The 25,041-nt window shown below is 42.3% G+C and overlaps 1 protein-coding gene across 2 annotated transcripts in view; it reads left to right on the forward strand.

Moving 5' to 3' along the window:
- Positions 1-25,041, forward strand: part of PlexA (plexin A) — a 316,934-nt gene that overhangs the window by 194,276 nt on the left and 97,617 nt on the right. For both annotated transcript variants that reach the window (XM_076374489.1, XM_031981615.2), the window contains one exon: positions 22,929-23,111. In XM_076374489.1, coding sequence (XP_076230604.1) covers positions 22,929-23,111 — 183 coding nt within the window. The remainder of the gene's footprint in view (positions 1-22,928; positions 23,112-25,041) is intronic.

Genomic DNA, 25,041 nt, shown 5'->3' on the forward strand with positions numbered 1-25,041 from the left:
AGTTTTCGTGTCCCTTTTAACCCTTTGCCCAGTGATTTATTTCTTAATAGTGGTCGATACAACTACTCTGTCGTTGATTTAGTAGGAAAACAGAAATGTTGGTACTTATTCTACTTTTGCGTTTAGTTCAAATGTTTATTGATAATAGAAGACTAATATTTAATTTCTATTTGAAAAAGATAAATGATATTCAAATTTCTCAAATTCAGTTTAACATTTTCGTTACGAGAGTGACACGATGTTGTAGATGAAAGGGTTGACTTTTGTGAGATAATGAAGGAGAGTAGTCGTTTTATTGATTGTTTAGTGATAGTACTTGTTGAGAATACGTATATCCTAATAATTTAGTGATGTAAAGCTAACATTTAATTTACCATATATTTATTTATATTTTGGATATTTATTTAAATTTCAATTTTTGTAGAGTTTATATTCTTTAATTTATTTTTGGATGTTCCTTGGTTGTCAGTTCGTAAGGTTTATATGTTTCTTGTATTTATGGTTAATAGTTAGGAGTAAGTATATCAGATTGATTTATGTTGCATTACCTAATATGAACTGGAAAAATATACCTAGGCTGAGCTTTATGTTAATAAAATTTATAATACAACGCTGAGAATGACCCGGAAAAACTACCGGTTAAAATAGCATGTACTGATATTACGATAGGATGGCAGCAGAAACATTTTTCTCCAGGAAAGAAAGATAATATTATCTTTTCCTTTCTTTCAGTGTAATTTCGAAGTCGACTCGATTTGCGAAATAAAACAGTCTCAAGGGGCATGTTTCATTTTAACCCGCGAATATAACAACATAAAGGAGAATTTCAGAGTATATAGTTGTAGTTTCATTTATCTCTTCCGTTAAAACTGTTCGAATGGCGTGTCTTTCTAAATAACAGCTCAGTTTTATCGTTTTTGAATGGAAAATATCACAATGAATTCAATTTTTGAATATTCAAAAACCCACACAGATCTGTCAAATAAGTTATTAATACAAATCTTATCTCTCATAACATTTTCCAGACGAAAATTCGTTTCATCTATAAAGTTATCTCTTGATGTTTCTCTCGTTTCAAACAGAAGTATAAAGTGACAGAGATTCTCATAAATAAGTATGAGTTGTTCTTGTCATTTAAAAAAAAGACGAGCATATGTAACTCATATAATTGCCTAATACAATCAAAACACAATGCAGAATGTCTACGATGAAAATTGGAGTTCGGACGTGTCCAACAACACCCAAATTTTCTGTCCCCGAGCGTCGACAAGAGTTTACAATAATTTTCGGAATTATTTGCAAATTCGTCGTAGCGATAGAAGATTTAATTAAAAGGTGGCGTGTAGAAGCTCCCTCTTTGTTCCCGGGTATACGAATTCGTTAACAGTTCTGCCGGTGCGTGGAGGACACGCCCCGCGCGACACACGGAAACCAGCCCCGTCGCCCGTCCGCGTGGATACGTCGCTGAATGGGCCGTCCCGCGATAATGCAGAAACTGTTCCGTAGTATCTGCAATTTAATTACCGCGATGGAGTAATTACAAACGATGCTGTGCAGCCAGTGTCTCCCGCTGCAGTAACGAGGAACGATCTATCCGAGCAAATTCTGATAGCTGCCTGGCAGCCCGCGCAAAAGCTCCGCCTGTGTAATGAAATTCTGGGACCCTTCTACTCTACAAAAGGACGCGCCGATAATGATCGACCTCTCTACCGAATCTACCGTCCACATAATAGTTAATGGCCACCTGTTCCACGCGATTGTAGAACCAAAATTGAACGGAAACGCATATTTTACTGATCGTGTCTGGTTATGCATAACCAGAGAAACTTGGTCTAATTTCATATGTACCTATTCTAGTCTATTCGCATTAGAACGATCGATAGTCCGTTAACAAACACCTGTTCGATATGTACAAATTGGATTATTTCGCGAATACGTATTATAGTCCCTGACGAGTAGTTAAACGGATACAAGGTATTTGGCAATTGAAATACATGATCAATCTTCAGAACCTAACTGTACGAATGTAATTGTTAACCGGTGCTTTACAATCTGTTAATTGGCTGCAAGAAAATATAGCTTCAATAAGTAATATCACTTTCTATGTGTTCCATAATTTATAACCGGAAATCTGCGATTTCAATCCATTCAACTAAACTCAAAATTGAATCATAACCCTCTAGAAACTGCTTCATCGAGCTCCTCGATGAACCTTACTCAAACAAAACCCCAAAATGTCCACTCTCGCTCTTAAAACACGAAAGAGAAAAAAGCAAAACGAACCACAAACAGCCGCGGAAGTACTCGTAGTCCAACCCGAGCCAGGCATTTCCCTCCGCCGCAATAAACGGTCAACCCAGGGGTTCGACAAAGAAAACAGAATCAGGGTGTCCGCGAGTTCGCGGAATAATTAAAAAATTCGTTCGTCCCTCTTTCACGGGGTCGTGGCACGTTGCGGCCGAAAGGAGCGAAAGAGGAAGGGACGCCCGGTGGATATAGACGGAAGGGTGGCGCGAGATATCCGGGGTAGACGGAACGGTGACCAACACACAGAGGTCGCGCCGCTCTGCGCGGTTGAAAGGGACAGAGGGGGAAGGGGTGGGAGGAAAAATGAGAGGGCGTAGACTCGCGGTAAAGAGCCAAGCATACGAGAAACACATCGAGCTAGGTCGGAGGAGAGGGTTGAAAGGCGGCGTGGCACGGTGCGGCGGGGCAAGCAGGGAAAAGGGGCGGCCGGGAAGATACAGAGGCGCGCGTGGAAGGTGTATCACCCGCAGGGTTTCACCCGGGGGACGACACTTCTTTTTTCTCCTTTTACCCTCATTATCGGCGGTGCTTTGAGGACAGCGCAACGACGTTTCGCGTGCAACCCGTGTGAACTGGGCAGAAGGACACCGGGAAACAGCGAAAAAACGGGGCGGGGGCAACTGGACGAGCGACAGGTGAAGGGGGTGAAAGCTTTAATCGTTAACGTCGATGCACCGCTAAAAGCCTCGAAATGAGTGGACCGTCAAGCCCGCCGAGTGTCAGTACACGTCCAAGGACTTCCCGGGATGGCTGACTAGACGATCTCTGCGGTGGGCTAACCATTCTCCGTGTTATCTCGAGCTAATTTCTGCGGAAGTCTTTTTTCTCGTGAACTGGGTTTTCGAATTTCGTTGGTATTCTTATGGATTTGGTTTTATAATGGTTGGATTTATTTTGTGTAACGAAGTTGTGGTTCGATAATTAAGGTACAATTAGAATTGTTTATGAACTTACACCAAGTAGAGACACGGAGAAATAGAATGCGGAGGTTATTGGATTAGATACTCGTTCGTTCGAATGGTAACGTTTCAATAATTTTCTCGGAAGCAAGAACCTCGGACAGATTTGATTCTGTAACTCGCGTTTGGAAGTGAAACGAACATGTCCCCGGCTCCGTCGCAAATTGTACTTACAACGTTCTGTATTTACTTCGGCTAGTTAAATATATAATATCCATGAATTTTGAGCACGCTCGAGTATACTGCACGGTTACTGCATGGCAGTAATATAATTTCGGCTTGACGGCTGCGTTTCCAGAAGTAGAACGCGTTATTCCATTTTCACGCGCTACGCCGGTTGTAACAGCAATCGACAGATATCGATTCAGGTTCGACGCGTTTCCATCGAGCGACGCGCCGGCGACGGTGGAAACCCACGGTGCCTGGCAGCTTCTTGTCGTAAATAACGGTATAATCCAGCGGCGCGGCGGTAGTTCGATTAAAATCCGGCCGAGAGGCCGGGCACAACAAGAATTTTCTTCCGGAATTATTGTTATCGTCACGTATATTTCCCGGCGCTTGGAAGCGCGGGTTAAATATCCGCCTGCGTCCGCGCGAACCCGGCTCCCGCTATAAGTTGGAAATTCCCCGGTGTATTTCAAGGTAATCTACGAGGTAAATTCTCCGGCGGCCAATAAAAATGAAACACCCTCGCAAGAAAACGCTCCAACGAACGCGAAGCATTTTTCATTCCTCCTTTCTCTCTCATCTTTATTATTTTGCTGCTTTTCCTTCTTCGTTTTTTCTCTTCTCTTTTTCTTTCTCTCTATCTCCCTCTCTATCTCCTCCCGCTATGTCACGTACGTTTCCGACAGCGGCAATTGGATATTTTCAATTTTGCAGGGGGCCGTAAATCGATATGGCACGATGAAAGTTAATTTCAGTGAAAACGTTCGGGCTTTGCGGTTCTTCGCTTTGTGCCCAATGAATTTTTGAATAGTTCGGTAAATGTCTAACGCTGGGAACTGTTGCTGGTCTAGAAGCAATTGATTAACGTTTGTTGACATTTTCAAGAGACTTTTCATAATCTTTTTAAAACATTATTAAGTAATCAACGGGAGGCTTAAATGTTTCTATAATTAATGTTTTATTCTTAAGTTGTATATAATTTTGTCTTCTTTTCACTACTACTCTTATGAAAAAAAGAATCAAGAAGATTTAAATGAATATTTGTTGAAACAAAGAACATTTCTACACAGGTCCTACATTATCTAGCTCTAGCATCAGCCGACTTTTTCCCCCAAATTGAAGACAACGCTAAAAGATTGCCGTCCCGCGCCACTTCAAGCTACCAAGGGAAATTTGCCAGCGTAACCGTGTACTTTTCATAAAGAAGTGTTCCGGGGATATTTTAAATCAGTGTTGTGCTAAATTTTATTCATTCAACGGATAACAAATGTTACTCGGCAAGAATTTCTTCCGACAATCACTCATTTGTAATCCAATCAATCCACCAATCCATAACTGAACCATTTTTCCACAGACGAAAGCACTGAAATGTTATATTAAACAAATTATCCAATAAAACAAATAAATTTCAAAAGCCCAAACAATTATGGTACTCTATTATATACAATAAAATCCAACTCTATTTCAAGACACAAACAATCCTCTATAAACATTGCCCGCAGCAACTGCACGCAACAATGCCCACAAAATATCTACAAAAGTGTCAGGTAACAGTAGCCGTTAAAATAAAACGGAACGAAAAAATTCTCCTATACAGACACTTTTTCCCCATGTTTCCTGTAGTTTCCCAAGGTTCCCGTTCCACGCTCGCAAGTTACGTTCCCCGTTTAAACGGCGCTCGCCGGGCGTAGGATACGCGCGCGCTCGTCCCGTTTCCGACGTCGGCCATCAAACGCATCGCGGAAATCGCGTGTCCGTATTCATAGAGGACGGCGTGCGCGCGAGCGCGGTAATCACGGGAGCCGCGCTCCGGCCACTCGAGATGCTCCGACTTTAATTAGGGAGTCCGAACGGGACCGGGGAGGGCTGAACGGGCAGAATTAACGTTGTCGTCGAAAGACTCTCGAGGTTACGAGAGTCGTAGGCTGTGTCGTATCGGGGAATAATGCGGCGTGTTTGTCAGGGGTCGGAGGGGGTTGAAGGGGGTGGCACTCGCGGAACAGTCGACGAACGCTTTCCCCTTCCCCCGTCTGATTGCGCGCCGGCAGTTTGGAATTTTTTGAAGCCGACGAGATGAGTCCTTCGCCGAAGAGAGGAGAGCGCGCGCGCGGAAAATTGAATGCAAACACCGCGAGTAGTTACGAGTCGATCGCTTGTACATTTTTTTTTTCCCCCGTTGCCTTCACCCTCTGACTGCCCCTCCCCTTTTCCCGGCGTTTTTGTTCGCCTGCGCCCGCGCGCTCGCGCTTTCTGCTCCGTTTTCTATCGTTGGACAAGAGCACGCGAGCAGAATCGAAGTGGTTTTTCGACAACGAACGAGGGGAGGGCTCGAGCCTCCCGCTCCCTTTCTCCCTCTGATCGAAGCACCGGCCACGGACCGGACTACGAGGTGTACTGAATTTTTCAGGTCGCTCGATACTCGGCAATTTTGCTGAAAGTTGACCGCTATCCGGTAGCCGACTTCTTTCCGACGAGGCGAAGGGTTCGCGGAATTTTCCGACCCCATGCGAACTATCGGGGAAATTAAGGCTTGTGCTAGCAACTGGGTACCCGAGTAACCTATTTTTGCATCTTTTTCCGCAGCGTTTGTTGTTTCCACGTGAAAATTTGACAATATTGCGCCCGGGTTTCGGTTTTTCAACAGCTTTCATGATGATTTATAGTTTGAAGGTAAATCATGGCGATGTTAATGTTTGAAGAAACGCGAATAGTTTATTTGGTCATGTTTTAAAATGATATTACAAAGCAAGAGTGAGAAATGTTTAAGAAGAAATAATCATTTTGGTTGTTGATACGAGAATTAAAGGAAATAACTGGCCAGTTCAGCTTCGAGATTTAAAGGCTGTTCTAAGTGTTGCGAGGATTGGTGGGAATGTTTATTAATTATATTCGGTGCTGCTTTTTCGCTGCCAACATCGTTAAAATTTTTGGTAACTAGGTATAATTTCTTTTTCTCCTGAAACGTGATTTCAGGGAGTTATTACTATTTTTTAAGGGCTTCCCGCGGCTGGGGTTGCTGGCCGTAATTTTGTCCTAGGTTTTATTCCGCGCCTGCTGGATTAATATTTCGTGGTACTGAAAAATGAATGTGCCATCTTCCCTCAGATATGTCAGTTGAATTTTTAAAGGTACTTCTCTGGAGATCTTGAATGATTTTCGGTAAAATATAGAAATTCGTACTTTTATTAATGTATTCAATTATATTTCTATGAAAGTCTATAAATTTTATTATGCCGTATAATGCAGAAAATTCCACCTTCAATATTCCGTAGGTCTCCGTATTCAGAGATTCGTTTCAAATTATTCTTTTTGTAGTCAAATGCAGAGGAGACGGTTCCATGTTAACAGTCAGGAAATCGAGAAAATCCGCTTTGGCATATGGCATTCCCACCGAAAATGCACAAAATTCAAGAGAGTAGTCCGCAAATGTGTCGCTCCGTGCTACCGAGTTTATAAACAGCTTACGGCAACATGTAAACAAGAAAATGTAGCTGATTTCCTGAGAAAATAAAAGCACAGATTTGTATGTACATACCGTGGAAGAAGCCATAGAGCATAAATATATCTTACAATAAATATCATCGATAAATAGCGACAAAACACAACTCAGCAGATACCGTTTAACATAAACACAATTTTAATAAGCCAATAATAAAAGAAATCATCAAGTTATACGACGAAAACATCAATTTTTTGCTCCACATCCATTCAAACCTTCTTTCTTCAGTAGCCTACCCCTACAGCTCCGAAGCTCTCAAACTTTTTTCCATGGTCCAACAATGTAACAGATGAGACACGGATTTTGAAATACAGCGCCGTTCCCAGCAGCCTGATCGCGCAATTCTGGAATCAAAATGGACAATTGTCTAGCGCGGCGGCCGGTCCCATGACCGTTTAACGGTGTCCGCGGGCCGGTTCCACGGGGCAACTCTTCCATTTTCCGAGCTTATCGAGGCAAGAAATTCACTTCGGCCGTATCTCCGGATCCGTTTAAAGCAACCCGTTTCCTCGGGTTGTTCCCATCGTTCCCGCGGCCCCGACCGGCCGACGTGGCGATCCACGAGGAATTCTACGCTGGCTGTTCCAACAATCGGCCACGGACTCGTTAAATATTAATATATGAAAAACGAGTCGATTCCCGCTAACAAATTGCCGCGGTAAGATCACCCGGCGCGAACGGGTCGGGTAGCTGGCAGTAAACGTGGAACGAACGCACGATAATGCACGGCCAAGAATCCGCGCGCTGCTAAATTACCATAGCGCTCTCTATAAACGCGGCGGTATCGGGTAATCTCGGCCTGGCTGTCGTCGTGTCGCAACGCGATTGTCATTACCGAACCGCTCTACCCCGCCACCCGGTACATTTGTATTCTGCGCCGGGTCCGGCGAGGGTGTTGAAAATTTCTCAATGCCTCCGTTCACCCCCGGCCCTTCCCACTGCTTTTTTTTTTTTATTCCCTTCTTCTTTTTTACCCCCGATTCCGATAAATGACTCGGGACATTTGCAGACAATGAACGGCACGGTCTCTAACGCGGTAACGCCCGATCTAAATGGATTTCCATCCATTCATAAGCAGTTCGCGGGTACGATCCTCTTTCCTGCCCCTTGGCTTTCCAGCCCGGAAAGGATTTTCATGGGACGTAAACCTGAGGGTTTATTCCTTCGGGGATTTTTTTCAATGGAATCGGTGGGTGGCTCGGGATTTAGGAGTTGACAATGTGTTATTTGATTTGAACTGGGGCGTTAATGGCATCAGATTCGGTGTTTTAATGTGTGGACTTTGGCGATAGGAGTTGAGAGTGAATGTTTTGGGGTGAGTTTCTTTAGTAGTAGTTTTTGTATTGTATTAGAGTTACCCATTGTATAGAATATTAATGATAGGCTGCAGAAGTGTTTGGGAATATATATTTTTCTAGATGTGTCGAATTGCAATCTTATCAAATAGAATTCAATTTTCTCTATAAGTAATTTGAATGAATTTTATAACTTTTTGAAAATCAGTACTGTTACAAACATATAGTGCTCCATAATCGAATTAATTACTACATTAATTACTATAGAATAAATCACAATTTCACAAAATCACAAATAGTTCGGAAATATCGATAACAAAATAAAAGTTACTCTGAACATTCCAAATGCGCAAAATCCGCAGTCCGGTAGTATTCGATTCTTCAGGTTGACCGCTCCGTGATTGCTTTGAGATTTCGACACGCCGCGTCTTCTAACTGTTTCGCCATCGATTCCCGCATTCTTCCTGGAAGAATAATTTCCCATTTAACGGGGCCATTTGCAGCGCAACCTTACGCGAAACTGCTGCAACTTTTCGACCGCGCTACCGCTTAAAGTTTGATGCAGGCATTCGCCGGAGTAACCGCGAGGCGTTCGGTATTTATGCCGCTCATAGTTCAGTTAAACTCTGTCACGTGGCCGAGAAGGATGTTAATACCCCGGCCGTTCGCGTTTTCGTGGCGAAACTGCTATTAACGTTTCAACGATAATTCAACCCATTAACGGTAAACGTATCTCAGTCGTTGCGCTTCGGGAACTTCGCGAATAATAAATTTGCAAAGTTTTTCAGTTTCTGCCCCAAGATTCGGTATCTTATTAACCCTGTCTCGGAGATACAGAGACTAAGGTTCCAACCTTGCTGATTCAAAAATTAAATAAGCTTGCTTCTTCTTCTTCTTCTTCTTCTTCTTCTTCATAGTTTCTATTTTACATTTTTCGGGACGAGCAAAATGTAATTATTATTCTTTATATAGGAATTTTAAAATTTCACTCGTTTACTGGGAGGAAGTATTTTGTTTTATTAATCCGATTGGAAATTGACGGAGACATTTCTGATATTGTGAGCGCTATTTTCTGAAGTATTTCAGTGAAAGGGTTATGATCTATTAGAATTATACGGTTTCGAGAAAAATTGTGTAATCGTTCGTTTAATTATGAGAATTTGTAAAATGCCAGTTGGGCTTTTTAATCCACCCGTGATAGATTACAGCATTCATCGAGCCGAGGACACCTGCAAAGATATTAAAACTGGAACTTGACCGCTTTTTATTATTCCCTTAAGCCGGAATTCGTTTCCTTGCATTATGCGCTGCATTACGTACATGTTCTCACATTAACAAGTATGTGGTTTATGGTCCCCATTCGAGGATCAAGTATACTTAACGCCATCGTTTCTTTTGTTTTCATATTTCCCACGTTTCATACCCTTGCATACTACTGTTCCGTGTAATAACCAAGTTTACTTCGAACAATCTTTACAAAATGAATTAAACATACAAATAAATATTAAAACAACAAAAAGAAAAAGTTACCAAAAATAGTAATGAAAAATGATTTTAAAAAGTTACACAATAAGTAAATATAACTCGTGATATTTTCAAACAACATTATCGATAATTAAGTGGCTCAAAATAATATTGATCTAACACCTACTTCTAAATTCTCGAGAAAAAGAGCTTCATGATATATTTCTCAATCAATGATAATATCATTGAAATACAAATATTACGTTATTAACAATACCAATTATTATTTAATATCAGTGTTACTATCTAATTAATCCAAGAACGTTTCACAAAAAGTCTGTCTTCCTCTATAATCCAGAAATAAGGGTTCCATTATCATTTCGACCCACTCAACTCGTAAAGAAAGTATCTAAATAAAATCTATTTTACTAAACCGTGAAACAAGAAAGTTTACTTAGTCTCTTACAAACTATCATACACTGGTCCACAAATAACGATATCGGTTTATTGAGACAGATCATCGTCAGTATCCGTCAAGGCCTCAGCAAATGGTTACCGATGATTTATCAAACGTCCTTCCAGGTTCCATTCGCTCCGCGCGGAATCTTATCTCGCCGCGTTTCCGCGGTTCTTCGCCGTTCGGGATAAACTCTCCTCCGTTACGAGCGCACGTGTAAATACACTGCGACGAAATAAATAATTGTAACAACACCGTAAATCAACGATAATTTAATCCCGGTCCTCGAGCAGCAACGCGACGCGACGCCTCGTTCGAGCCGGCGATATTTCTTTGGACCGCGAATTCGAAATTGGAATCCCCGCAACAGGCGGGAGATTCAACCGGGGAGTTGGTAAATATGGTTTACGAGCGTGGCCACTATTTCCTATTAACGCTTTCAAGACTGAATTATGAAACATGCGTAAAGTACCGCTCGTAATTGGAAATATATTACGATAAACGTTCGCGCGGCCTCCCGATGAAATTATTTATTACGTAGAAAATTGCGCTCGCGCCCACGGCGCACCGCCGTCCCACCCGATGATTGTTTCGTCATGACCCGTCGTTATTGCGACCCGCCGAAGAGATTCCTTCAATTTCCGTTCGATCCGGGATCATTGCGGATTACGCTTGACGGAGTGCTGTGTTTCTTACGTAAGAAATTATTTTGTTGGATCTGACTGACGATCGGTTGTAGAGGTTTTAACCCTTTCGTGTTGGAGTTAGTATTCCAGAGTGTTTCTCATGTCTCGCGAGGATAAGGTATGTGAACATTGTTTGAACTGTCGTGTTTTTAAGTAAAAGTAATTCCATTGAGCGAGTATTTTATTAATCTGGTATTAAATGATAGATATATGAGGACTTGTTTCAGTTAGGAAGTCAAAGGAAGAGTTCAAGCTTTTCTGTTCGCAATTTTGCGTGTGTTAATTTCGCGAACAAATTCAGGAGGCTTTTTAGATTAATAATATTGTTATATATTGTTATACAGTTTGGACGAAGAAAATTAGTTTCTCTGATCAGTATGATAAATAATCGTATTATTAATGTCGTCAAGGAGCTAATCGCGAGCTTCGATTTTGCTTGACGTCAGGTTCACATGTTTCCGGCGTGAAATAATTATAATCCGATAAATGAGCAAGAATTGTGCCGATGAATTACCCGCGATCCATCACTGTCGCGAGTTCAGTCGTTAAGAACGAAGTGTCGCATAGTGTCGCGTTTCGGAAGTTTCGATATTGAAATTTTTTCTGGAAATTAATAGCGACATTCGAGTAATGAATTACTTTAAGCTTGGATACAGGAAACGCTGTCTAGTCGTGATAGATTGAAAAAGAATTAGATATTGTTGGAGAGTTCTAATGGCCGCGCAGAACATATTTTCGATAATAACAGACTAGTGTCCTGGCACACTAATATTAAAACAGTTTAATAGATGTTGAGTTACATATTATACTGACGTATAACCAAGTTATTTTCTGTTTCACGTTGATCTTTAGTTTTGAAATTTTAGAGAGAAACAATAAACTTAGTGTGATAAAGACAACCACATAATTTAGAATACAATGTTCATTGTTCTAAACAGTGTAGGACTAATCCACTTCCGAGTTAATACTGTTTTGACCTACATAGGATTTCGAAACACTGCATGTGTGAATCTATTACATAATTACCGCCGTTGAATTTAATCAACGCAATTATCAATGTTAGTCAATTAACGCTTAAACCTTCCGTTAGTGGATACTGTACACGCATAATAACTATAAGCGCTTATTCAAAACAGTATATGTATATTCGAAACTTAATTCGTATGTCTAGAAACATATTTACTTTACGATATTTGATTATAATAACTGTCCTATCACAACCGATAAATAATATTTCATTCCTCCGCGTAATCAGTATAATAAAAATATTTCAAATTTCAAATTTTTTATGATTTATTTTTTGAAATTTCTGCAGAATTGATAACTTCCAACGTTTGTTACGAAAATTTAACCATTCGCCCGTGCATATTTCATTTCCCAGGGGATCTGAACATTCGAAGTTAATACCGGCACCGATATAATTTGCGAGGATACGTCGCCGAGCGTTTTCCTGCTGGAAAAATTGCGCGATGTTTCTTTTCCGGATATTCGAAAGCTTTTAAATTCTATCTCTCCGTCTTGCTAATGGCTCTTATATTTCACGACGAAACGTGGGAGTTTGTAATATGAAAAAGGAGAAGAAAAAGAGAGAAGGAAAATGATCGAGGGAATGAAACGGAACGAGATAGGAAGCGTAAGAGAAAGAAAGTCGAACAGAGAGACGGGGACACTAGACAATTGGAAGCGCCGATGAAAAATCGGATTTATATTTCGAAAATGTTTGCCGCGTCAATCCGTCAACTGGACAACTCGTTGCGCATCGGTGCTTCCTTAAAAAAAAAGAACGCGTGCGTGCTCGATGTTTGTTTATCACCGAATAAACGGTTTTAACCGAGTTTTCGCGCGCCGGCGAGTTTCGATCTCTCGGAAGTTATTCGCCGTGCGGCGCGGGGCAGTTTTACGACTGAAATTTTTGGTCGCGTGTGTTCTCACAACTGGAAAACACATAAAACGATCGCCGTTGTAAAATGGAACCGCGCAGCGAGATAAACACGCTCGCGGATGTTACGATGCCTATGAATAATTATAAAATGGAAAACCGAAAATCGGCGCGGCGGCCGTTCGCGAACGGATACGCGGATACGTTACGTCGCGCCGCCGGTTGTATTTGTTTTCCATCGCGCGTACGCGTAGCGTGAAATTTATGGCTACGAACGAAAGTGGGCTGATCCCTTCGACGAGAATACGTTGCTGGCTTAACAATTTGACGACCCGCGTCACGTGCATGTGACTTTGCGCTGACAATAGGAAGTTGCATGGAAAAACGTGAATCTATGGAAACGGAAGCTTGAGTAAATATTCGCTTACCTTGATGTTGTTAATGCTGAAATTTATCGTAATTTTAGGTTCATCTGATGTAGCTGTGCAATGAAGTTTCTTCTCTAGTTCTAGTTCCACTTCTTTCTATTTTTCGATTTGCTGTTTCGCTATTTTTCTATTTTACTGCTTCACTGTGTTTCTATGTGTACAACATTCAAATACTCTAGTGATCCCATGGTTCGCCGGTTGTAGCCTTCGTCCCGATGAGACCTCGATCCAGGAGTCCCATCACTGCTAAGTCATGTGGCTACTCCCCGGTCTTCCTGGCTATTCTGGCTGACGGAATCCAACTTTTGCACTTTGGAGATCTGAATTCCATAGTCTAGACACATTTTCGACTAAAGGTATCCCGACCTTCCCCATGGTTCGCCGGTTCTGGCCTTCGTCTCGATGAGACCTCGATCCAGGAGTCCCATCACTGCTAAGTCATACGGCTACCCCTGGTCTTCCTGGCTATTCTGGCTGGCGGAATCCAACTTTTGCACTTTGGAAATCTGAATTCCATAGCCTGGACTCATTTTCATTTACTCTAGTAGTAAATCACGAAATGAGATTAAAAGTGTAATGAGCTTTCCATAAAACCAGAAAACGATTTGTTCCAGTCAAATGTAATTTAATAAAAATCCCGCGTTCGAACCGCGCAAATATTAACAGCATTTCGTGCAGTTCCCTAAAACTCGGAACAAAACTCCAAAATAATTGGACGTCTCTCAACGCAGCCTCGGAAAGAAGTTTCAGCATTCCTTTGTGTAATTTGCACTGGTAACTAGATCGCCTTCCCCGGCGTAATAGAAAAACGTGAACGGGGAAGAAAGCATTTCGGCGTCCGTTCGCGGAACGCCGTGACTTGATTATTCCGCCACAACATTGTTTATCAATTAGAGATCTCCCATTTCGCCTTTATGCGGCAATAAATTCGGTGTTCATGAAAGCGTGACAGGGCACTTTGCATTTTCCAAGTTTCACGTTGTTTGCTTTATACATATTTAGCGTTGCGCAAGCTTCCCTGAAAACCAACTCGCCCGAATGAAATTTTCCGTGGTCCGGTTAAATGAAGTATGAGCAAGGCGGCCGATGCTAATGTCGTTCGTAAACGTTGCTCGTCTCATTTTCGTATCGATCCGGCCATTACGACATTACCTCGCGTCAGACGCGCAGTTGCCACCCGGGGGACTCGCGCAAACAGCTCCGAACTCGTACTTCGTCGGCCAGTTTCCGGTCTGAAAGATTGAGAGAGCCATCCGCGGCCGGTTGACCCGTTGAATTCACGATTCCGCCGTAACTTCTTCGATGTTCCAGCGGAAATAAAAGGACCACCCGACGTTGGCCGTCCTCTAACGGACGTCCGCTTTCACTCTTTCGCGCCGTAACCATTTCTGATACGTTTCTCCTTTTTTTCGTGAAACGGAAGTAGGATATAAATCTGTCATACGCTTAATATCTCCATTGTTCGCAGAACTATCTGTAGATTATTTGTTATTTCTCATTGTTCCGTTCGGAACTTTATGGGCTGGTTTCTTGGTATCGGTGGTTATCGAACGTAGCATCGATAAGATGTGTTGGTACTTTCTGAATTTTGTGATCCAGTAGCGTCTATGTAAAATGCGCCTCTATAAGGTTTAAGAGTATTATTTTTATAAAATGATACTTGTTTTTATTAAACACCATTCTAAACGATTTTAGAAAATATATGTCTAGTTTTTCGTTTCTTAACTTAGTGGATGAGTAAGTTACTATTACAAATTTTAGGTTCGTAGTTTCCACTCGTTCCCATTGTTTCCATTTCAAGCCCCAATTAAAACGTGAAAATTAATCATTCCAGACCGTCACGAGAAAAAATATCTCTCTGCTCCACCGTTCCATCCCAGATGCGATACCCGTCCATCCCATTTCTCGAAGCAGAAAATCGAAAGCGTTAGAAAGCGCAATGAATCACGGGAATCGAGTGCAGGTTTCCGTTCCCAATTCGTCGTGATTGCATTAATCGAGCCACGGAGATGCGGTGCGGCGGGGAAGAGGGGCAGAAGACAAGCACGAAGCAGGGACGGATGAATTTTTGGAAATTTATTGGTTTCCCCGTGGAAAGGGGCGCAGCCTCCCTCGGTCGAAAAATGTTTCTTGGATTTGTTCGTTTCGGTTTGTAATCGAGGATGTGGTTCCGAGAAAGGCGGCTGCCAGCCGCACGATCGATACCGCTTTTCCTGCAATCTTCAACCCGGCTTTTACGCTCGCTCTATCTTGCGCCGTTCCTCGAATCCTCTTTTCGTCTTTTATGCCCGGCCATGCTTCGCTGTTTCTGTCATACACGCGGGCACGTCGATATTTCCAGCTGGATATCCGGCCCCGACGGTGAATTTTATCAACACACATCCGGCGAATCCAATGAAGACCATAGGCGAGGGGTGAAACTGGGAATATACGTTGCCATATTCGTGTAACCGGGGGAATACGGGAAAATCTTCGCCTCCCTTGGTTTCCCTTGGCACCTCACGTCGGCGAAGGAAAATTAGTGACGATAAATAATCTATTATACTTTCCGTAAAATGTTCTATTTGCTTCGAAATCATCCTTTATAATCTACAGGTATAAAATGATATACATAATATCCAAAAAATATTCTCAATTTTTCATTTTCAAATGAAATATCTTCTTCCTCTAGAAAAAAATTGTCATCGATAACCTTAGCTATTGAAACAAAATGTGCAAGAAGTAAAAAAAAAAACGAAATGAGAAATGTATATTTCATATTGAAAACAACACTGAAATATTCATAATAAATCTTTAATAAATCAAACCTTATACATTTTTATAGCACACCGTCCAAAGAATGTCCTGACTAAAGACAAAAGATATTTCGTTCTCGCATGAGAAATCCACACGAACGTACCAGTCGATACAGTGCTCTGCAAGCAATTGTTGCAAAACAATTGGTTATTATTCGTTGCGCCGTATTCACCGAGAAATGTCCGTGAACGGGAATAGCATTACGAACGCTTTCGTAGTTATTCATATGTTGACGGTGCATATTGGCCACGGCAGGTAACCGAGGGGTTGACGCTCGATAATTAGTCCTGTTGACATTGGTTGGCGACGCGCATACCTATAGCCCGGGCTCGGTAAACTGTCACAAGGTAGCCATCGAGCGTCATCCTTCGATCGCGGTATTAATTACGCGACACCCTCCGGCCTCTGCGTCCCTTTGACGTGCTGTTTCCGGTCCCGTTCACCGATCGCTTCTTTCCTCGTGGTTCGCCGGCGACGAACGTCGAACCGGCTGCTTTTTACTCGCGACACGCGCCCCGAAATGAGCGGTGTTCGTTAAATTTTAATGAAGCCACTCCGCGACGAACCCCGAATTGTTTGCTGTACGTGGTAAATTAGATTTTGTTGAACTTCCGCGTAAGACGGCGCCGCGCGCAGTTTGTTAGCGGATCCTTTCCCGGCCGGGTCTAGAAAATTGGAGGAGCTGCAAGGTGGTTTGAGAGAAATTGCGGGACTCGCAGAGTTACCTTTTTTCCTCGCCGGTAATTTGGTCCCGTATGAAAATATTTTTACCAAGTCGCGGTTACAGGACGTGTTCAACGCTAAACGTGCCGCAACCGGTCGGACGACCGGTTTCATAATTTAATTTAAATTCTTTTGTTCGTCTAACTTTATGTAAATCCTTATATTAGCTGATTAATCAGTTTCTTAATTTTTTTTCTTTGCGCTTATTTTTTTTGCTGAGAAAATGTCATCGTCTGGCTTGTTGACCGCGGCCGGTCATTTCATTGAGAGAAAAATGTATTACCTTAGAAGGTCATGAGATCAGAAAATGCGATGTACATGCAGATTTCGCATATTGTATCAGTTAACTGCTCACTTGTGCAAGGATTATTGCGTAGTAAGTTGAATTGAAAATAATTGTGAATGAAAATTTCAATAATGTACCCAAAATTTCAAGTTGAGTATTTATGTAATAGAATGTTCTCCTATAATAGTACCGTTCCATTAATCAAGACGTTTCGATTAATTTTTTATTTAGATTTTGTGTAATTACATTCAGATTTGGAATATATGTCGATCAATAACAAAAAATTGGCTATGTGTAAACTGTTCGTACAAAGTTTATTTACTACTTTTATTTGCGGCGCGGGGAGCTTCGTTTCTTACTTAACGCGGCAACATATTTCACCAACGTTTAAGAATATACGTGTCTACTGCGGTCACGTAATAAAGTACCAGATCGAATCCGAAATAACGGGTTATATCTTATTCCGATTTGTAAACGTCAGGCATGATTCCTCGAGTGAACGAGGTACTCAAGGAAACAGCAGTTATTTATAATGTATTTAACAATTCTATGGCAGTGGAAGCAGGCTTTCATGAAGCTAAAAGGTTCAATAAATTTGAGGTAAAGCTTGAAATACAGCTTTATTAGCCACCGCAAAGTTCCATTAATTATTACCAAGCAGTCGCAAAATATATATGTGTTTGCAATTTTCATTGGCCGTCGCGGTATTATCTCGCCTCGATAGGTTGCGTCTCCGGAGGGTTACCGTGCGGCATAAATATTAATATCTACAACGTTCGCCACGCGTGTATATTTACTATCTTCGTATTTCCACCCCCTTAAGAGTTACCGTGAGATAATTTACTTTGGTCCAAGGCATTACGCACCCGGAGGAATAATATGCGGACGTAAACTTTAATCATTTCTACGCACGCCCCCTCCTTATGTTCACATTTTCAATCATAATCGATGATCGGAGAGTGTAATCAAATACGTCAGTTTCTCTTTCGTGCCATTTTACGACGAGCAATGGTAAGCACTGTTGATATTTAATGGCAAATTGCAACACAGAGATGAAATATTTGAAGTTTCCTAGTACCATTCAGATCTATCAAATATTTCCTCGTCCTTCGAGAATAAAATAGTAGAATCGCAACTTTTCGAAAGTTTCAGCTGGAATTTGAACTCCAGACAAAACTCAAATCCGAAGTTCCCTAGTTAAACTTGAACTTTGACCGAAACTCTTCGGAGTCACGGATTGTACACACGTTCACAAAATCATTGAACATCAATAGGGACATTGATAAGCTAAACGATCCCGTTGAAGTACACAAACAAAAATTTAATTCCAAAAATACTAATTTCTAACAAAATACCAAACTAATCTAAGATATACAATCTGCAATCCACAGCCATATTCTCCAAAACTCTAATTTCTCGTTCAGATCTCCAGTACGCGACCCTTCAGAAGCAATCCAATTTAATCAAAAGACGTAAACGAGCACGAGTAACAGCCAAACAGCCCCGGCAAACGCGCAAATTAATCGCAACGCGTTACCTAGCTTCCAGTTCAGAAGTGCCAGGAAGCCCTCCTCTCTCGCCGCTCGAAACAGAAAAAACAGCGAACCAAAAAGAAAGTATCAAAAAATCCAACAAAACCGTCGTCGCGTTCTCCGAGTCGAGTCGCGGGAAAGCGTCGGGGCAGCGTCGCGCGGGAAACACGCAGTTACTCCAATTTTCTGAGTGGTTAAAAAGTGAGAGGGCGCGGACGGCGGGACGATGGGGCGGAAGGGGGACGTCGAGAGAAAGCGCGAAGGTAACGAGCTTCCATTTCGTCTTGATGGCCGCATTAGCCACATTTCAATAGAGCAACCGCGTTGTTTTACCGTGACCATTGTTCCACGTCTCTCTCTCTCTCTGTCCGTCTCATTTTGAGAGGAAAGACAGAAAGGGTGTTTTCGAGGGTGGAGGTTGGGGGAATAGCGGTGTAACGCCCTTTTCGTACCGTCGGGCAACGTATTAGCACCAGGAATGCAAATAATTGTTCGACGCAGTGTGTACAGGGTGGCGAAAGCAACCCTGGAATGTAAATAGAGCCGACTTCTAGGCACCCCCGCAGCGGCGACTCCACTTTACGTACAGTCCACTCCTCGAGCGATATCGGCTCTTCCGCGGCGCGCATGCAACGGTGATCGAGCGGCTCGCCCGGTACGCGCGCGCTGCGCCAGCCACCCGGGGAACCTTGGCATCCCTCTTGGTTACCACGGCATCCGCGGAACGAGCTCCTCGAGTTTCTCTCCAATCAGCCGAATCTCGCCGCCAGCTTTGGTTTTCATTAACCTGCTAATTCCTGACGCTAGCGGGAGAGACGAGCTTCGTCACTCGTTTCGTTTCTGGAATTATATGGATAACTGGTTGTTATTCTTTATGCCTTCATGGATTTTTGTGGGACATTTTTGTTGTCGTAGGAATTGGATAGAGTATTATTTAGTATATCACGGGTTTTATGGTATTACGGGAATATACGAAGATTTGTCTATGGCCCTGTTATTTTGAATTTCTGCTTTAACGCGAGTCGAATATTTTATATGGAATAATCCGTGTTGTTCATGGGAGTGTTTGACCAGAAACATTGACTTGTTTAAAATCATACAATTTTTGTTATTATTGCTGTACGTGGGAAACGTGATTCTTTGTTCGGACATGAAAACTTATGCTTTCAATAATACGTTACATAAGAAATTCGATTAAAATCTGTATGGTACAACAGTCTCGATATTATATATTTAACTTACTCCATTAAACTTCTTAATTTCGAATTACCTGTAGAGTACTAACTATATAAGTAAATTAGAAAACTAAAGTTGTTACGAATATCGTAGAACCAAATGAATTATTTGAAGAAAAACACATCCCCAATCCCAGGGAAGCTCGAACGAGACACGTCGCAGTCCGCGTCAAGAAAGGATCCGGCGTCCAAAGAAAAGCGACGGGAAATTCCGTCCGCGGGGACGGATCCTCCATTTCCGATACAAAGGAAGAACGTGCCGGAAGGGCGCGTGACGGTCGTCGGATTTCTCGGGGCCGGAGCATCTGAACGCGAAGAGTAACGTTCGGCACGGGGCAATAAAGTATCGCATCTCGTCGCGGCGACGCGATTAATCGCGGCCCGGCAAGAATTAATTGCCGACGCCGCGATAATTTATCGCCGCCGGCCTCGCCGCGATATTTTACGCGGCCGCTTATTTTTCGTGGTTCCACGCGACCACGTGATAACCCACCGCGCGTTTTTCCCTACCTTAAGGAAGAAAAACTGCCGGAGCGGAAGTTCACGGAGCGATGTAAGAAACGATGGAAGCTGAAAACTGAAAGGGTTGAGCAACAATATTGGAGCTGCAACGAGAGAACAGTTGAGGATAAGAACGTTTTTCTTGTCGACTTCCCTAGGAAAAGCTAACGATCTTGCGAGAGCGATGATCGACACGCGAGAAATCGATTCTCCCCCAAAATAGAATTCGTGCTGTGGTATTGTATATGTAATGTGAACTTAGTGGTATTGACTAAAATTCGCTTTTGTTCTCTAAAATGTCATTATTGTTTTGTTAAGCTATTCTGGTAGTATTATAATATAATATTATTACAATAGAAATTAAACCTATAAATAAATCCTAAAAGTTGCTTCTATAACTTCTACCACTTTCCTCTCCAATATTTCTTCCTTTGAATGACAGGCTCTGTTCTACGAGATATTCATTCGCGCAAAATGGATCTCCGTGAAACGGACTACACATACTACATACTACTACACATAAATGGAAGATGCAGTTGTTTTGCGAGCAGCCTTGTAACAATCCTCGCACGACGCGTTCTCCGTGACCCCGCATCCTTGTAATTGTATCGATACTAACGAGACTTCGTCTCATCAGAGCGAAACACGTTGTTTTTGTAGCAGTCGGTAAGAAAACACGTTGTTGCCGGTACAACTTCCGTGGTATTTTCTACTATCCCGTGTCAGTTCTTACAGCGACGACCCCCTTTTCTTTACGAGCGCTCCGCGGACACGTTTCCGCGGAATTCGTGCGATCGTTCGCCTTATCATTTCCCGTTTAACCTTGCTCCGCGTCGCGTCTCCTTCGATCGCGGATAAAGTATGCATGAGCCATGGCCGGGCTTTATCGCGCGATGTCTTAATCCCTCGGAAGCTCACAATGCTTGTTAAATTATTCATCGTGCGTTGCACCATCCCCTCCCACCGCCACTGGCGCACTGTCGCGATTTCCTTTCTTAACCCGCGTTTATTGGTTTCGAACATTCCTACGATCTCTCCGGAAATTTAATGTTTTAACCGTTCGCACCTCTGAGAGACGACTCGTCGTCATTTGGTTTGATATAGTGATATTATAAAGTTCGATGTTCCGTATCAAAGTTCGTATAATGTAATTATACACGAAACGTTGAGATTGAACAGTTTTGCCACTTGATTCTTGTATTGTTTATATTTGTGTTAGTTGTAAAAGTTATCGTTAATATTTGATTGAAAACTGGTGAATGTATCTATTAGGAAACTGACTAGTTTTAATAAACGAACAATTGAGATACGCGTTCATGTAATTGCATCAATCAAAAACGAAAAATTAGTTGTTTTATAGTTACTGAAATCGTAAAGGTGTCAAATACGAGAATATTCTTTTGTTAAAAATATTCTCTTTTTCCCGGTTTAATAAATTGGCCCCAGAAAATATTTTATCGGTTACGTTATTCACGGTTTCGGGAGGGAAGAATAATATAAAACAAAGCGTTTATGATGAATGAAATATGTTGTTTGGTTATTTATCTTCAGCCGGGTGAAATATTCGGCATTGTTTGGGTTTGTTGGCGTATTATTTGTTTATGGATGTACGAGGTTATTTTATGTGAAAAGGAACTGAACAATTGTTACTGTTGAATTATGAAACATTTTTCGAACTGAAATTTCGAATTTTCTAAAGAAGTAATGTTTTTAAATGCATTCATTAATAACGAGGATATTTAAGTGCTTTTTGATTTGAAACATATAAAAACACAAGCATCATTTCGTTTATTCACTAAAAAACTGTTTGGTAATGGAATATGTTATTACGTATAAGTAACTTCAATAAAAGATTATTCTAAACTCAGCACACGAAATTTCTGAACGGGTAATATTGTTTCAAACACATTGTTATCTAATCATTGGCATTTTGATGTTTACAACGAAGGGTTTCATCTTATTAGCGAGATACAAGTATAACAGGAATCTGTATACGGGAATTACATAAGAGCACCGTAAGCTGCAAATGCATAGTGCAATTGTAGATTGTCAATGTAAATTCTAATTACATAATGCAACTGTAAGCAGCAAGTGCCGCATGCTATTGTAGAATGCATCTACAGACTGCATTTGCATTTATATAATGTAATTGCGAAATTCAGCCATGCTACACAGATACAAGATGTAATTGAAGTCGTGTGACTGAATAGTGTAATTACACGATACATATGTATACACGTATAAAATATCCACAAAATGCAATGTTAAATGGAAACAGCTGTAAAATATATTCTGTAATTTCAAATGCTGTCGGAAGTTGTAACTGCATGGAAATCAGGAAATTAATAAAAATTCAAGTTCATTCATTCACGAATTATCAATCATTATTAGGGCCGATTTATGATCATGGAAAGCATGAATATGGAATTTGCTAGACATGTAATTAATGTATCCATATCGTATAATTAATAAAATTTTTATTCCTGTTCACTTTTACCACTGACTCGTAATCACGGAATTCCCCATAAATATCGATTTAATTAGAATTACAACGACACGTAATCCGTACAATGTTGCATCAATTACAAATTTATCCATTCAAGAATCACCCCTAATTTCGATTGGTAATTCGTTGATCATGAAATTCTACGTTAAAGTAGATTCCAATGGAATTACAATACACTTATTAATAAAATACACTCTTTTATTGCAGAAATTGCAAACGATCGCCGAGGACTTCTGCGGATTGGACGTGAACACGCCTTTGGGCGGCGAGGATGCGGTTGAGGGTACTCCTGTGATCACGTTCGAAACTCATCTCACAGCGGTCGTGGCTACATCCACCGGCGACTACACCGTCGTCTTCGTGGGCACCAAGGGGGGTCACCTGAAGAAGGTCAGTGCACGATACTCTTTTATCTATTCGATCGAAGAAAGCGCGATGAGGCGCTCGAACGGTACCGCCTGTTTCATTAGGCCAGCCTTGTACACTCGTTATCCCCTTGCTGGTTATTTTTCAGTATCGCCTGATCCTTCCACAAGGCGACATCTGACTCCTCTTTCACGGCCTTTGGCCTTTCGTGCCGGACGGTGCGCGATATTTTCACACCGCCCGCGTAACTTCCGTTTCATTTCTTTCAAAATGTCATTTATAAACAATTTGCGATCCGTATCTATTCATCGATAGAAAATTCGTTGATACAGGATACTGTATAATCATTATGAAAATGGTTTGTTCATAAATCAAGAAAATACATCGTAATTAATTCTCATGAAACTAATTTTCTATGCATAAACTGTAAATACTCGTAAATTTACTAAACATAGATAATACTTTTAACCCGATCGAAACGCGTTAAATATCTCGATACAAAGTACCACGAAGTTCCACGTCCACGCTAAACAGTTCAAATACCGGTTCATACACATTCGCGAAACAAATCACCAACATACCTCGAGCGAACCAGAACGCTTGGCCAAAGTCGGCGCAGCAGTTCGCCAGCCATAACCGATGGAAGCTGCCGCGTCGGTACTAGTTCCCGATGCCCGTATCCCCCTGGACATAATTAATCCCGAATCGGTGGCGAAAGTAATCACAATAGATATTAATGCGAGCGACAGAATCGGGGCTACAGTGAAATCCGCTTTCTACCGGTGTTCCATTAGCCCCGGTTCAGGTAGCCATTTACCGGCTATCGTTGCTCGCGAAGCGTTAACGCTTAACGAGGCTAATGGAGTCCGTGGACCGTCTCCAGCCTCGCTGGAACTTCGCCGCCGCTGCCGGTGGAACTCGCGCTCTCCTCGAACTCGACGTATCAAATGCCGTCGAGCAGTGAGATCCGCGTACCCACGCCCACGCGCTCGGCCGCGGACGGGCTTCCTCGATCGTTAAATTAATCCTGATCCGGGCGCGATTATATTCGCCCGGGACGATCGTGAATCAAACGGAACGCGACCCGCGTAATTGGCCAGGCGGCCGGCGATGGAAAATCCGAACGGCCGCCGGAAAAAAGGACGCGCCGCGCCGCGCGAATAGTTATAAAGTTATGGAGCTCTAACCTTCGACGGGGGATAGAGAAAAAGGAACGAAGTGCCGACGGATCGTTAACCGGCCGCCTCTCGCGTTTCCAGGATCGCGATATCCCGCCGTTCGGCCTCCTCGAATCTGTCGCGATTAATCACGATTATCGGGGCTAAATCCTCTCCGATTTCTTCCGCGTGGCCGGGTCCCGGACCCTCGTCTCCCTCGTCTTATTTTCGAAATCACGTTACTCGATATCGCTGGAAAACGATCGCCGGGGGAACGTAAACTAGCGGAGATATTGCCGGATACGAGCGATTTCATTCGGTGCCGGGGACGCGGTTCTATGCTGCAACGGGGCGACGTTTGGCCCGGGTTTCGGTGATTTCGATGCGCGACTGAGAGGAGAGACCGTGACCCGACTGCCGATTATACGCCGCTGACCGGTCGAACGGGACCACGCGAATTTCATTGTTGTCCTATGGAAATGGTAATTTGTTTGTTTTTGGGGGAAAACAGTTCCATTGTCAGTCATTATTTCCGCGGACGGTTCACTCGGAAATGATTGGAACACGGTTTATAGTAATGATAATTATTACCGCACAATAATCGTCTCAAACGCGTTGGAAAGAAAGAACACGGGTGATTCAAGATAACCGGTGTTCATTAATTTTATTTGTATACCTTGGCAGCGTTAAACTTTTTCATCGGCGTGCACCGCGGGCAACCAACTTCTTCGTTATTAACCATTCTTCGAATAAACCAGTCATCAGAGACGCAGGAACTGCGTCGCGATACATTATTA

The sequence above is a fragment of the Nomia melanderi genome, chromosome 2 (genome assembly GCF_051020985.1).
Source record: "Nomia melanderi isolate GNS246 chromosome 2, iyNomMela1, whole genome shotgun sequence".
NCBI lineage: Eukaryota > Metazoa > Arthropoda > Insecta > Hymenoptera > Halictidae > Nomia > Nomia melanderi.